General features: G+C 41.5%; 1 protein-coding gene across 4 annotated transcripts in view; it reads right to left on the bottom strand.

Annotated features, from left to right (window-relative positions):
* Window positions 1-15,769, bottom strand: part of mtcl1 (microtubule crosslinking factor 1) — an 84,418-nt gene that overhangs the window by 38,166 nt on the left and 30,483 nt on the right. For all 4 annotated transcript variants that reach the window (XM_085388463.1, XM_085388464.1, XM_085388466.1 and 1 more), the window contains exons 4-5: window positions 2,761-2,820; window positions 737-2,125 (exon numbers count right to left, since the gene is read on the bottom strand). In XM_085388463.1, the coding sequence (XP_085244589.1) occupies window positions 737-2,125; window positions 2,761-2,820 (1,449 nt within the window). The remainder of the gene's footprint in view (window positions 1-736; window positions 2,126-2,760; window positions 2,821-15,769) is intronic.

Below are 15,769 nucleotides of genomic sequence, written 5' to 3'. Positions count from 1 at the left end.
GCCACAGCGGCAGCAGAACTCCCCAAAGTTTTCATGCGCAGTTTCATAAGCAGATTTTTACACAGAACAGGAACTTTTCCTACATTTTACCCCTCATTTCTTACATTGGAGTTGAAAGATTATATTGGGCCTTCACTCTCATAACTCAACATACGAGCATTATATGAAGATAGACAATGAAAAAGTCCGAACCCATCCTTCACGCCGTTTTTCTTTAATGAGATTCCTTTTGACAGGCACGGCTGTGCAGTGTGTGTCCTGCTAAAGATGAGCCGCCAATTAGAGCTGCACCTTTAATTAGAGATGCTTTTTCTGCTGACTTGGACTCTCATTTAGTTTATTTTGTCCATAAATGTGTACTAATGAATGCACACTTAGGGACATTTAACTCAAACCTAAATGAATTCTCACATTTACAATATACCACTGGGTATACTCGTACCCATCTTAATTTTGCCTGCTAGTTAAAGTCATTTTTTGGACAATTTAATGTTTCCTACTGCTTTTCAAGTTAACGAAGCCTTGATATCTGCTTCTCATAAGCTTAAGATTGTCTGGAATAATCAGGAGATTTAATGCTAATTGATGTTCTTATTCACAATTTTTATAGAACACGAGACATTTTTCTTTTTGGACAAACAAAAGTGAAAAGAACATCTCTGTGTACCAAAACATGTCACCTTACAGTACAGAAAGGCATTGAAAAGGTCAGAAGAAGGCTATCCATTGAACTTACCTGGAAGTCGGTCACCAGGTCTCTGCCAAACGTGCCAATGGGAGAGTCACGAGACATGGAGGTGACGGTGGACAGGAAGCTGCTGGACTCTGTGAGGTTTGGCATGGGTGACAGATCATCTGTCCTTTCTCTCAGCCCCTCCCCTATGTGGTCCAGCTTCTCCATAAAGATGTGCAGCTCAGTGCGGAAAGCCTTCATGCGGGTGTTAATGGTGTCCAGGACTTGAGTGTCTGGTTTGGATCCAGAGGCTGCCCCGCCTTCGAGGCTCTCTCCTGTCGTCACCAGGAGCCTGCCCTCAAAGATCAGGCTGTCAGTGTCCGTGATCAAACGGTCCACTGTCTTCCCGAGCCTTTCTGCCTCTCGCTTCACATTAGCGAATGACTCCCGCTCTTCCCTTCTACGATTGGCCAGTTCAGTGGCACTGAGCTCGCTGCCATCTGATGGTTTGATGCTTCCAAACCCCGAGGTGGTCGCTGTTTTCTCAAACAGATCTTCAGAGTCACTCTCACCTCCAATAGGTCCTTCTCTCTTCGGTTGGAGGAGGAGAAGTCGCCCTGCTTCCTCATCCTCCGCAGCTTCTCGCCGGCCCGCATCACTCTCCGCATCGCTGTCTCGAGGGCTGCCGGTTCGCAGGCCCAAGTGTGCAGCCAGGTCACAGCGCTGGACATTAGACATGAGGACACGGTTCTCATATTGCAGCTTCATCACCTTTCCGCTCAGCTCGTTGATCTGCATCCTGGCTGATTTAAGCTCCTCCATCAACATCCCACTACTGGAGCCATTACCCGTGCCCCCGTTCCCGGGTTTAAACAGTACCCCCTCACTGCCTTCTTCACCAACGGCCCCAGAGGTGCTGCTTGGACCAAATTTGAAGCGATTGAGTTCAGACGTAAGCTGCCTATTGTGGTCCTCAATCTCTGAGATGGAGCGGCGCAACAGCTCAGCCTCCTCCTCGACAAACTGGAGATGGCGACGAAGCTCACTGGCCGACTCCAGCGCATCGCCGCCATATGGAGACGAGGGCATGCTGGAGAAAGGCTCGCGCCCAAAGCAGTCTCTTTCATACTGACAGCGAATGTCTTCATTCTCCGCTCTTAAGCTGCGGTTCTCCACCTCCAGCTCCACAATCTTTCTGCCCAGAATGTTAGCCTCCTCCTCCACCAGCTTGAGACGCAATCGTAGCTCGGCTTCTCGAGTGGTGTGAGGGCCGCCGCCAGAGCACTCCGCCAGGGGAAGGGGACTGTCCACGTCCCCGTAAACTGATTTGTACTTTTGCAGCTCCTGCTCAAGTTCATCCTTTTCACGGCCGAGCTTGGCCATCTTTTTCCTCATGAGGCCGGACTCCTCTTTGGCAAACTGCAGCTGGCACCTGAGGTCCGCACTGTCCTCCTAATGAAATAAAAATGACAGTAAAGCTGCTGTCGTCTCATACTTTTGTTATTGTCTAAAAACATCCAATAAAAGTTCCAATCCAGTCCAAGAGCAATTTTTTCCTACTATAACAGAGCATTTTATTTTTATTCGTGTTGTATAGTATGTTATTCTATTTTATCTTATTCTATTCTATTGCGGTTTTCGTAACTTTTACTGCCTTCAAATGGACGTATGACTACAAAATGTACCAAAATGACTAAACACAGACTGAAAAAAAGGTTGGAAATCACTGCGATACATAATTTAGCCCAGAAGGCAACAGTACATTTATTGAACTGGATAAAAGCAGTAAGTGGGCTACAGTAAATGTTCTGCCGAAGGCTCAGCTTAAATGTTGCAGCCTGATTGTTTTCCTGTTATCTTCACTTACGGTTTCTCATTTTAAACTTTTGACTTCACACTTATTTTTCTATTTTCTTTCCTCTTGTTGTGATTTCTTTGTTTCCACCTTCAGGATGTGTTTTTTTCTTTAATTTTATCAAAGCTGCTTTTCTCTTTAAATCTGCTAATCCACGCCTGTAAAGGGTTGAAAAAAGTGCCTTATTCTCTTTCTGCAGAGTGAGTAACACTGACATCTTTTTCTTATTTACCTGACTTGTGGATTTTTTGTCTTTAAATGTTTCCCTGCTACCTCGTCGCCTCAGTGCAGTCTGTAAAAGAGCAAAACAGAAGAAACGCCTCATCAGAAACAAACTTCTTCACTGCTGCACAAAAGGAAAGAAATTTTTAAAACATGCCAACATTAAAGCAGAGTGATAAAGACATAAGAAGGCTATTAGGGAGGATCTCTGCAGCTCTATTGATATTTCCATAAATCACGATGCCAGTGTTTATATAGACAATCATGATGATGGCGTTTGCTAATGTGTATGCCAACTCCCTAATGTGAAGAAGACTCTGGAAAAAAGAAGCGCATTAATCTACCTGCATGTGTTATATAACATTGGCATCATCAGGTCAAAGCTAGATCTAATAAGGAAGTGTTTACTTTAGATCACATTGCACATCATGACATAATTACTGTCAGAGACTGTCCTGGTAATAGCCTGCATCCAAGGCTAACATCTGGCTAGCATGTCACTCTTTCTGTGGTTGAATGGAGCGGCAGATTGAACAGACAATATATATGATTTATATGAATAAACTAAAATGCCCCTTGAGACGATTCTGCTTTTTATTCAACTCAGAAAACTTGAGAATTCAGATAAAGGCGGTTTAATGTCTGTCATGTATGATGCACCAGGGTGCTTTAGATCCCATTCATAGCTCAGTGTGACAGACGTCTTATCCCGGCTCAGATTAAGTGACACATGGTGCATCCACGACGCTCGGAGGGGAAAGCATCTGCCCGTCCAGTGGGGAAATCTGTCCTGTAGCTAATACAACAGTAGGCATCGCACGCAAAGCCTGGATAAAACAGGGCCTTCTACACGCCAGCTTAGTCTTACTGACTAATAAAATCATTCATTTTTTATCAAGTCACTTTCTTACATCAGCTACAGCTCTATCAGACTGGGGCAAGATAAATTATCACAGAGAGGGGGAAAGGGAGAGGAGGAGGAGAAGCGAGAGAGAGAAAGGGAGGAAGAAATCCCCGTCTATAAATGCAGAGCCTTTTCCGGGAGCAGACTGCTGCCCCGGCAGGGTTATTTAAAGGTTTGATGATCAGTTGGGCTACGGATGGCTTCCTTTCTAGGAAGCATAACTTGATATTAATATTTCTGATGTCACAGTCATAATCACACATCTCTGTGTAGGTTCTTGTCATCCAGGTCATGGTAGTCTAAGGAGCTCGGAAAGAAAGCGATTTCTCGGATGAGAGGTGAAACGTCTTCATGGGTTTTTTTAAACCAACTCGAGCATCTTAAAGTCTCTCATCAAATAGATTATTACATATTTCGAATATGTTCCAGGACTATTGTGTCAGCGGAGGTGTACGTATGTGTATATTTGAGCCTGTATGTATACTTTTAACCGTGTGCGGATTAGAGAAAATCCAAAATAAATTCAAAAGTTGTGCACCCGTATCTTGTTTTCAAGTCATCTTTATTTAGCACATTTAAAAGACATCAAGTGTCTCGCAAAGTGCTGAAGTGCTAAACATCTTTAATTTTAAAGTAATTAAAGGTGTTTAAAAGACGATTAAAGCCCACGATAGTCATGCTCCAGATTTTTGACCTTTTGACCACAACTGTAAATGTGACATGTTGTCACAACAATTTTAATACTCCTTAGTCTTCAGAAAGGCACATATTGTATATATACATTATATAGTGCCAATTGTCTGATATAAACCACTGCAGGTCACTGATGAAAAATACTGCACTGGGGTCGAGCTAAGCAGCAGCACAGTCACTCACTGCAGTCGACTGCAACAAGAGTTTTTAAGCATATTGCTTCCTCTTATTCATTTTTTGGGAAAACTGTTTTTGCTTTACTCTGATTGCAAGCTTGAGTGAGATGGTCTGTTAGCTCCACTCATCCACTGCTGATCAAAATCCAACCTTTAGTGGTTTGAAGCACCAAAGCTTGCAAACCATTGCATTAACCTAAAATTAACCAATCGCATATTCATGTCGAATCACGTAGCAGAGATTGAAAGGTGCACGAGGGATGTTCACTGGTGGGATGAACATGTCATTTGAATTGAACGAAACTGATTTTTTTGTCCTGCCCACCAAAGATGTGCAATAGCTCAATGAGCAGAATCAGTGTTGGCTACTCCTCTTTCAGCACACACTCACTCACTCTCATTTCACTTGGCATACAGCAGATTCTTCCCTGCAGAAGCTCTGTTGCCATCCTAAACAGACCAGAAGGACAGTGTGAATCATTCATGGCCAGACGGATGGAAAGTGTGAGGGAGAACCTGTTTTGCCCAGAGCAAGAACGGACCTTGACTCAGTCGCTGGCTCGGCGACAGGAAGGGAGCGCCCGCTTAGAAACGGTGGCGCAAAAATGAGCATAACCAAACTGCAGGCGGCAATGGTTACAGAGAGACGTCTGTGTCTGCTGCTTTCCGTGACAAATTTGAATGAAAATACTGTTTTGATTTGAAACTTTATTTTATTTTATAAGGTTTGCGTGCAGAGAAGTTCAAGCAGGGCACAGATGAGACACATTTCTCTGTTGCTGCTCAAAAGAGCTTTATAGTTTTGTTTCATTTCCTAACTGCTGTACGATTCCCTTTATCAACATGTTTCTTTATCTGCTCCCGTTGCTCTCTCCACAGTCTCAGTCCATTTTGACCTCCGAGCTGCTGTTCTCCAAAAAAAAAAACATTTTCTCTATAGGCTGAGTAACCTTGGCCTGCTGCCTTTACAAGATCTGATTGTTTGATCGAACTGTGGCACCAACTGTCTGGGTTTCCCTCGGAAAAAAGACAGATTTCTTAAATATGTCCCTAAATTTAATTTGTCAAACTGATTTTTTTAGACACTGGAAAAAGCTAAATGTCAAAATGACTGAAGATGACAGTTTGCCCTTGAAGGAAACTACACCTCTTCTGATCTTTCCCTACAACCAGACCTCAATGTTTCTCAGAAATCCATTTTCTTTAAATACAACAATTACTGACAGATTCATAGTTTACTTTATTTATTGATCAGCTGCATCAAAATTGTGCATCTGCACCCCCACAGCCCCTCGGGTCTCACTTCAGCTTTGTTTTCAGGGTCTCTCCAACACCAGCCGTGGTTTAATTCCCCACCCTGGTGACGGGGCTAATCTCTCTGGGGAGACAGCGGATTAGACAGCATCTTGTACAAAGCTCCTCAGACTGCCATTGTCAGGGATCCCCGTTTATTCTACACACAAGCCAATGTGAGAGTCAGAGAAACAACAACGTGATCAAGTAACTCAAAGACACTCATCTGCGATTCGCTTGCAAATATAACTGCACAAACAGACCTTATATTACATACATTAACAGTGAGTAGTCATTTAAACGTCAGATATCTGTATGGCATTGTTATTCTTCTAATCTAATGACGAAAACTGAAGTAACAGGGTTTGGGTTTTTTTGAGCTGTTAGTTTTTTGGCTTCAAGTGGGTCATAGAAGCGGGAAACTTCAGGGCTGAAAGAAGACAACACTGAAGTACAACTTTAGAGCATAAATAAACATTTTTCGTTAATTCTTTCCTTCATGAAAACTATAAAGGTTGATTTCCTTCTAATAAAATACCCATTTGAATTTTATTACAGCTTAAATTTTGAATTATTAAAGGCATGGCTGTTTTTACTGGCAAGTAGGTTCCCACTAGGCAGGTAGCTGACCTCTTGGCTATAACTGTTGTTTTATTGTAGTTATCTGACACTGCGAGCCATGCTCATAGACACAGAAGTTTGGTGAATTAAATTGTAATATTTTATTTATATGTTGCTTCAAAGCCATCAGCAGGTATCAGTATCAATGCATTGCACCTGTATAGTTTATAGGAGCAGTTTGTTAACCAAGTGTCCTATAAATGAAGGCCATTTTCAATCCCATTTCTAACTTTAACTGATAACTTGGCACTCCACACATGGTTCCATAAATCCGACGCTACAATTGACAAATTGATGTTGCTTCTTCTGAAATTACCAAATCCTCAAAATAACGCCAGTGCAGCTATTGATATGTTTTTGTAGTCACTTTAAAATTCGAGTGTGCAAAAACTGTGTTAAAAAATAAAAATAAAAATCGTGTTAAAACTCATATCACAGATCTGTACGTGGACAGGGCAATTTTATGGTGTGTGGAGACCTTTTGAACTGAGATTCAGGTGTGTTATGCAAATAATCACTAATAAAGCTTCAAGCTGCGGAGATCTGGCAAACACTTCTTTCTCCACACCTGCTGATTTCAAACTTTAATCACAACCCGTCACCAGACAATATCCCGACCACACTACAGCATCACGCTAACTCAAAGTTCCCTGCTGAAATTTTCCAGTTATTAAGGATCAATAACATGAAATGAACAACAATACTTCTCCAAGATAGTTAAACTCCTCCACCTGAGGCAGTAATCATTCCCCACCTGGTGTGGGATACGTGGACCGGCAAAGACCAAATATTTAGCTCCAATAATCACCACGTTATTCCATAATGGAAATAATTATCTGCACCTCTAAAAGACCTTTTACTGCTCCCTGATAGTGTGAATGACTGTTGCTCTACTTTTTAAAATTTGATTCAACCACTGAGATTAATTGTGCCTCCTGAAAGCTCTGCCACATTTTCACATCCTCTGTGTGATTGCTTTTCTTCCACTTCAACACACATTCGTCCTCCTGCACGCTCAAAAGCACAAACATGCACACAGGTTCCCCCATCATCATCATCATCATCCACGTGTGGTGCTCTGAACAGCCGGTTAGCTCGGGTTAGTGAGAGTCAGTCATGCAGTCACGCAGGAGCAGCATGCAGTCTGGCAGGCAGATCCAGCTGGTGTGAGAACTGGCTGCATTACTGGTGCTGCTGGTTTTTACTTGGACCTCTGCCAGCCTGCAGGATTAGCAGATTGTAGTTACACAGTCGTTACTCTGGTGGGACCGAGTGAAGCAGTCGCTGCAGGCCCTGACTGACTGACTGCCAGTCTGTATTTCACTGGCCTTCTCATGTACCTCCCTCCCTCCACATAAATCACCCCTGAATGACATCTGAAATGTATGTGGCAACTAAAGTTATATATGTGTGTGCTCATAGTGGGCCGTTCTATCTTTGAGAAGCACCTTGAGTTTAGATCATCAAAGTGAGGTCAATGTAGCCTCTCAATCTCTTTTAAAGGCTTCACTTGGGTAAGGATTATAAATGAGCACTAAGATGAGATTTAGGATTTGTTTTGGCAGTTTGAGGTCAGATAAAACTTTGATTTGATTTATTTGAAGATGACAGAGTTAGGATAAGGTTTAGCACAAGATATGAGGGGCAGGAATTTAGAGGTGACACTTTAAGGATGTCAGGGAGGAGTTTGGGCGACAGGTTCTTAAAAAGAGAAGACACAAAAAGCTGATTTTTGAAAAATAACATCTCCACTCTTATAAACCCTCAGTGAGTCGGTACACTGGACTGTACAATCCAGCAAGTCCCGAGACATTTCTTTAAATTTTAGTCGACAAATTCTAAAAATTCCCATCATCAGAATTTGCTCTGGAATGTTTTGATTGGTGAATAGAGTCGTCTTGGGATGCAGCCATCTTTATCTGTGGCTTTTTTGATAGCCCCAGCTGAGACAGCGCACTAGTCTGCTGGATTAAGTAACTAAGTAAGGTTCATTAATATAGTGTTTTTCGAGAACAAAGTACACACGGTGCTTTACAATGCCCATGTAGGTACAACCAAATTAAAACAGTATAAAAAAATAAATAAAACTATGATAAACAGTTATGTAGGGTTTGAGTGTTTCAGTTTGATATGTTAAATTGGTGGTTGGACGGGTTAGTATGTTCACATTTCACCAAATTCTTATTAGCCAGATGATGTCTGGCATTAACATTATAAGAATAGTGTTGAAGTTATTCCATAAATATCCTCCCAGGACTGACCCCTGGTTTTTTGCAGGTGGAGAAACAGGCTTCCACAACTTTGAACTTGCAAATTTAACAACAACCACTCGTTCTAACTGGTTTCACAATTAGCGAATGCTTACATAGAGCTGGCTCCAAACTAACATGTCAAATCATCGGTGTAATATGAATATTTTAGCTTGTTGTGTGGTACAGACCATCCAAGAAGTTGTATTTTCAGTTTTAATGAGTGAAATCCTGGTGTTTTACTTGTATCTCACATTTATTTGTGTCCTTGAATGTATAGTTAATGCCTACAGTTTACTAAACTTTCTTCAGCTGAGGGTCAAGAGGCTGAAAACCAATGAGTTGCATCACTGTGGCTAAGGCAATTCTTTTACACAGTCTATGCTCCTCTCTCATTAAAAATGAAAAATGGTATCACACTGGGAACTAACGATAACCCTCGAAAATAAAGAAACGATCAACTGCTACCGTCTGTGTTGTATCCCAGAAGTTGTGTGCGACAGTGTTTATGTTCAACAAGTGTTTATAGCATTTGTTTAGAATTAAAAATGCATCACAAGTTGGCAATATCTTATTTTATTTTATTTTTAGATGTGGGGCAAAATCCTGACAACTCAATTTCCCTGAGAAAATTTCATTTTTCATGTTGCTGCTGCAGTCTCACTACAGTCTTGGAACAAGTGTTGGAGCACAACAATATGGAGTATTCTGACACGCCTGTTTGCGTAATACACTCGGGCATTTTTGGAACAAGTGCAGACTGACATACACAGTGACATCACCCCAAACATCCCAATGTGGGAAGGGGGAAAAAAACAGAAAAACATTTTGGGGGTGGAGGATGAGTAAAAATGGGAACACAGCGAGAGTATTTTCAGCAGCATCTGTACTCAACAGCTTGGCCTATTTATGATTTAGCTCAAAGACCGTAACACATTGCAGAGAGGGGCGTCTGGCTCTGGTAATGGGATTTAACAGGAAGTGTGGTGTGACCAGCGAAAGAGGGGGGCGGGATGGAGGGGCTGGCAGGGAAGGGGGTGGTAACGGAGCACAAACGCAGCTGCGACTGCCGCTGGATGCAGATAAACCCCTTCTCAGCCCTGACAGAGGCAGCTAAGACTCCGACACAACAGAATAAATATCGCTCACCCGGCGGGAGAGCTCAGAGAGATAAGTCGCTATGAAATGTTTAGAGGCAGATTATATTACGGAGATCTGGATGAATGAGCCCTCAATCTGGACTGTAATCCGTTTCGATAAATTAATTAATACAGCACACGCACACACACTTGTCTGAATATATTTAAGTGTCAGACGCCCTCTCTTTTTGTCACTTGATTTAATTTTTTTCACCCCATCCAAGGACATTATTCTGATGCACAAGTGTTTTCTGTTGCTGCTCCTGCTACTTCATGATGCACACAGCTGTTTTATTTTTAAACCGGTAATCAATCTGTGACTTGCAGCACCTGCATTAGTCTAAATATACAGCTTCTAGATATGCTCCATCAGCCAAATACGCACCATGCAACCCACTGAAATTCAATTTGCTGCTGAAAATGGTGCACCGCCACCCATTCCTCCTCGAGGCTACAGTGAAGTTGCTGCAAACAGGAGCAGCGGTGATATTTTGAGGAAAAAAAAAAAAAACCTTTCACCAATCAAAGCTAAATGAATTAAAGCAATCTAGCAGAGTGGGCTTCCAATATGATGCACGTGTGTGCTCGTCTGCACACGCATGCGTTGTCGAGACATCCATACAGCGTGTTATTGTGTGGGTGCCTGTTTTTGTGCTTTTTGTCTGGGCATCCTGGTGCGTCTGTGGCTGCGACTGCGTTTGTGGCGGTTGCTGGTCTGTCCGTATAATCGGCAGTAAGACAGGCTTCATGCAGCACTCTGAGGTCGTTCCAATGTCAGGGCACCCCCAGCGGATGTGATCTTGTAAACAGCTTCAAGCATCTCCATCTCCCCTTTGTCTTAACATCAGTAGCTGTCCAGAGATTTTGATCCACCTCAGAGGTCTTTATAGCCTGAATGCAGGAGCAGAGCTTAGGAGAGGCAGGTGGAAGAAAATGCACACAACTGCCGTTATAAAGCTGGTAAAATTCCAAGTGGGCATGTTTTGGGCCAAAGGATGGCGCTGGTGTAAGTAAAACCATCAGCTAAGACTTTAAAACTGTACTCAGTGATGCTTTTTAAAGCAATGAAACAAATTTATTTGTGTGTTATTAAAGTAATTGCTTGTAGTGAACTAGATTGACTATACGAAACAGGTGTAGCAAGAGTGAACCTTGAGTTTCAGGGTGGTGTGCCAAGTTATAGGCTAACTTGGTTAGCCATTTTTGGGACTATTAAATGATGAACATTTCTCCAGAAGGTGCCAAAACTACAAACACAGTGCAGAGGTCCAGTTCAGTGACTCAGGTTAGCTGAGACCTGGCAATGCTCTGGTAAGCTGCAGTGACACCATCCACTTGTCTCTCAAAGCATTAAATCCGTAATCATGTATAATTTCAAATGCTTTAAATGGGTGAGTCATATAAAAATTCACCCCATGTACAATTGTCACAAAGGACGAAATTATCTGCAGAGAACAAGCTAGTTTTGAAATTTCTGCTCTAAATTTGGAGAAGTCTGTGGGCACTGACTCATTTTTCAAGCAAACTGCCATTCGGGGAGCTGCCAGTTAATGCCACCTTCTGTGTTGCCTTTATTGTTGCATCCTCAGAGGTTGCCACTTCACGGTGACAAATTCACTGAAAAGTATCATCAAACCCTGCGGTTCCCCATATGGAAAAGATATATATAAATCTTATAAAGTTTGTATCTGTCTTGTGTGAAACTTGTATGAAAAGCATATAAGAGTGAAAACAGATATAAGATCCCTTGAAAAATTATATAATGAAACTTGTATGTTTTGGATACTTACTAAAACAATATATGAAAGTAATGAGAAAGTGGCCACTTTCATGAGTAATCACATATAAGTTTTTACTATTTCTTTTCCATATGGGTCCCCTCAGCCCTGCAAAGCTTTTTAGCATTTTGGAGGCTTAACGTTCAGGTTTTGCATCTTACTGTTTGGTTTGTTCTTTACTCAGTACCATGTTTGGCCACAGACACAGATGTTTTCAGTCAAAACGCTGATAAACTGTAACTTGCCCATTATCAAACAAACCAGACAAAAAAAATAGGCAGCATTTCTGGTGAATGCACTCTCGCTTTTCACAGGTACAGTCAGATGTTTTCTTTGAGAGAGAGGTAAAAGGAGAACGAACAGCTTCTTCCTCTGACTTGTTGTTACCATCACGTCCCTCTTGTGTGATTTTTGTACAGAATTTTTATTTTTGTTGCAAACTTACGACATATATTCATTTCTATTTATTCTTTCTATAAGAAATATGATAGACTCATTGTATCTGAGTCTTAATGACCCCCCCCCCCCCCACACACACACATTATTATTTTATTTTGCAGCATTACCCAATCTTCTTCAGCTCAAAACACTTGAAACCAGCTCTGTGTGATTTCGGTCGTCTTTTTCTAATATTTTTCAGTGGCAAAGTGTTCAGAGTATTTCCAATCTTTGTCAGGATGTTGGTTTGTTTGCTTTACACAGTATGTAAAGTTATATATTTAGAGAAGTTAATAGATTCCAACACCCAACAAAAACACCAAATAGAGCACCTACAGAAGGAATTAAAAATATTTCTATTGTGGTTCATTTTACAAACTAGAAATCAATTTTTTAGTAACAGTAACCTGGGGGGGACACAGTGGTGTAGTGGTTAGCACTATGACAAGAAGGTCCTAGGTTCAAACCCCTGCAACTGTGAATGTGTTAGCCCCGGGATGGAGATGAAACCTCTGTAGGGTGTACCCTGCACCCTATGGCAGCTGGAATAGGCTCCTGCCCCCCTGCGACCCTGAATTAGACAAGTGGAAGAATTTGGATGGATAGACCATTAAAATGACTGGAATTCTCTGATGCATGTTCCAGCAAAAACACAGGACTTTCAATGTTGCAGACAAATTAAAATATATAAAAAAGAAAAGATCAGGCGATCTGCATGAAGCATCAACAGTGCTGCTATTCCTGGATGCCCACCAGAGATTTCCAGGTCCTACAGCAGCATGTAGACGGGAAAAGAAAGAACAGGCCAGGAATTCTCAAAGGAGTAACCACCGGTAGCTGTAGCAACCTATGCTGACTTGCAGAGTGTATATATATATATATATATATATATATATATATATATATATATATATATTAGGGGTGCAACGATATTCGTATCGATATTGAACCGTTCGATACAGTGCTTTCGGTTCAGTACGCATATGTATCGAACAATACAACATTTGTAATTTATTTTATCAATTTTCCTTCTGACGATGCTGTCTGTGTTGAGCGCTCAGTGAATCTGTGTTCGACTACTCCGCCTAGGCTGCACTGTCCTGCGCAGATCCACTGAGCGCTCAACACAAACAGCATAGTCAGAAGGAAGAGCGCAGGGCAAGCTAGCAAGACAGAAGTTAAGGTCTCCTTGCAACATAGACCTAGTCATGGACTAAAGTAAAACAGTATGTTGGATGTGCCATGCAATGCTCAATTACACGTGTGTGAACTAGTGTGTTAGCGCAGTTAGCTCGTTAACGTGTTGGCCGTCTAGCTCCATGCACGGAGCGATCGGCGGTAGCTCGTTAACAGAGATTTGCCGTGTTGTGGCGTTAAGGTCATTTCAACGAGATTAACCTGAAAGCACTAGTGGGAACACAACGAATATGACTGCACATTTACGCCGACATCATCCTAGTGCAAAGACAAGTGGAAGCAGACAAAAAAAAGCAAGCATGCTACTAACTTTAGCCGAGTCATTTAGACAGCTGTTAGCACATGATTCTCCTTATGCTGCTGAGAATATAGCCCAGAAGAAGCGGATAGTATAGCTTTTATTTTGGAAAAAGCCATTTCTCTGTAATAAACTCTCTTTTCCAAAGATGAGTGATTCCTCAATCAGATACAGGGCTTGCAATATCGCTAGCCCGACGTCCCGGAGCTAGCGATTTTTTCAGTCGGGCTACCAAAATCTATCTCTTCCCTGCCCGTCGGGCTATTGTAGGAAAAATATATGTCAATGCTTTTGCATTCTTTCAGAAATGTAGCTGGGTAATTATGTCATTGGCATCGGTGATCCACTGTCAATATGTGACATATTGAAGTCGCGTTTGAATTTGCGCTTGTTTTTTTGCTTTCACTTTGCAATCGTGCGAACTATGTATAGAGAGCGACAGCACTGATCTGTGAGTGATGATAATTTGTGCACCAATTCCTCTGACATCGTCTTATTAATCGTTAGCTTACTATGCAAACATGACAAGTGAAATCTCCCCCAGCTTAAACATGTGAGAGGTTGATCGCGCAGAGAATCGCTGAGCTTATATATATATATATATATATATATATATATATATATATATATATATATATATATATATATATATATATATATATATATATATATATATATATATATATATATATATATATATATATATATATATATATATATATATATATATATATATATATATCTCCTGCAAAATCCTGCAAGGCAGCAGGAATACAATATGCCTACCTGAGTGTGTGTGTGAGTAAATGTTTGTGGATGAGTGTCTGCAGGAGGTCGCGCGTGAGCAGCGAAGGGTCACTATGAGGTGCCGTAAGGGACATTATTACTGAAACGCTCTCACACACACTACTGAAACGCTCTCACACACACTACTGAAACGCTCTCACACACACTACTGAAATTTTAGCTCTCACACACACTACTGAAATTTTAGCTCTCACACACACTACTGAAACGCTCTCACACACACTACTGAAATTTTAGCTCTCACACACACTACTGAAATGCTCTCACACACACTACTGAAACGCTCTCACACACACTACTGAAACGCTCTCACACACACTACTGAAATTTTAGCTCTCACACACACTACTGAAATTTTAGCTCTCACACACACTACTGAAATTTTAGCTCTCACACACACTACTGAAAAGCTCTCACACACACTACTGAAATTTTAGCTCTCACACACACAACTGAAACGCTCTCACACACACTACTGAAAAACCAAGGCATTTCAGTTGAACAGGAAGGCATTTCAGTTAAACAGGAAGGCGTTTCAGTCGAACAGGAAGGCGTTTCAGTTGAACAGGAAGGCGTTTCAGTTAAACAGGAAGGCATTTCAGTTAAACAGGAAGGCATTTCAGTTAAACAGGAAGTTAATTCTTGACAAGGAAACTGAAGGAAAAAGTGTTAGATTTCAAACAAACCACCACACAGATGTCTACTCAGCAACCTGTTAGTTAGGGGTGGGTTTTTATAATCGATTTATTGATTAAAATCGATTCTGGCTTGGATAACGTGAAATCGATTCATTAAAATCCTGAATCGATTTTTTAATATAAATTTATTTTACCCGAAATGCCAGAATCTCTGGTGAAACCTCACAAAATTTCAACAACCACCAAACAGCTAAGACAGTAAATGAGAGCAGGTACACGGCTTCTGCACAAAGACGTAAACACACAGCGCGGATCAGAATCAGTGAGATGTCGCCTTTCTCACCCGACAGCACGGACACGGTCGGGGCTGAAAGCCGACAGCTCGCTGACTCTGATCTGTCGGCAGGTCCGCGCTTTGTTTTCACGCCGTTTTTGCGCCGATTCTAAAGCTGTTAGTTTGATCTCTCTCCAAACAATATTGACTGAACCAGCAGCAAAAGAAGATCCAAACTGCGCTTCACATAAACATCGTCATGAATTCCCTCACTGTTTTGCTTCCACCACGATAAAATCGCACGTCATGCACAGCCCCCTCTCTCTCTCTTTCTCTCTCTCTGTACTTCAAGAACAGTTTCCCGTCTAAAAATCTGTTTTCTGTATTATTCGCTTGCTTGTTATGCACAAGTCTACTGTTGTTTACAGCGCAGTCGGCCGCTGTTTTTTTTTTTGTTTCATTTTACATACTTCCGAAAAGAAAACCTAATTTCTGCCGTTCAATACTGAATAAA

Source organism: Rhamphochromis longiceps, linkage group LG18, assembly GCF_057381845.1.
Source record: "Rhamphochromis longiceps isolate RC_006_pf linkage group LG18, R_longiceps_female_GT1.1, whole genome shotgun sequence".
NCBI lineage: Eukaryota > Metazoa > Chordata > Actinopteri > Cichliformes > Cichlidae > Rhamphochromis > Rhamphochromis longiceps.
The sequence above is the reverse complement of the archived record's forward strand: the minus strand, read 5'-3'. Positions and strand labels throughout refer to the sequence as shown.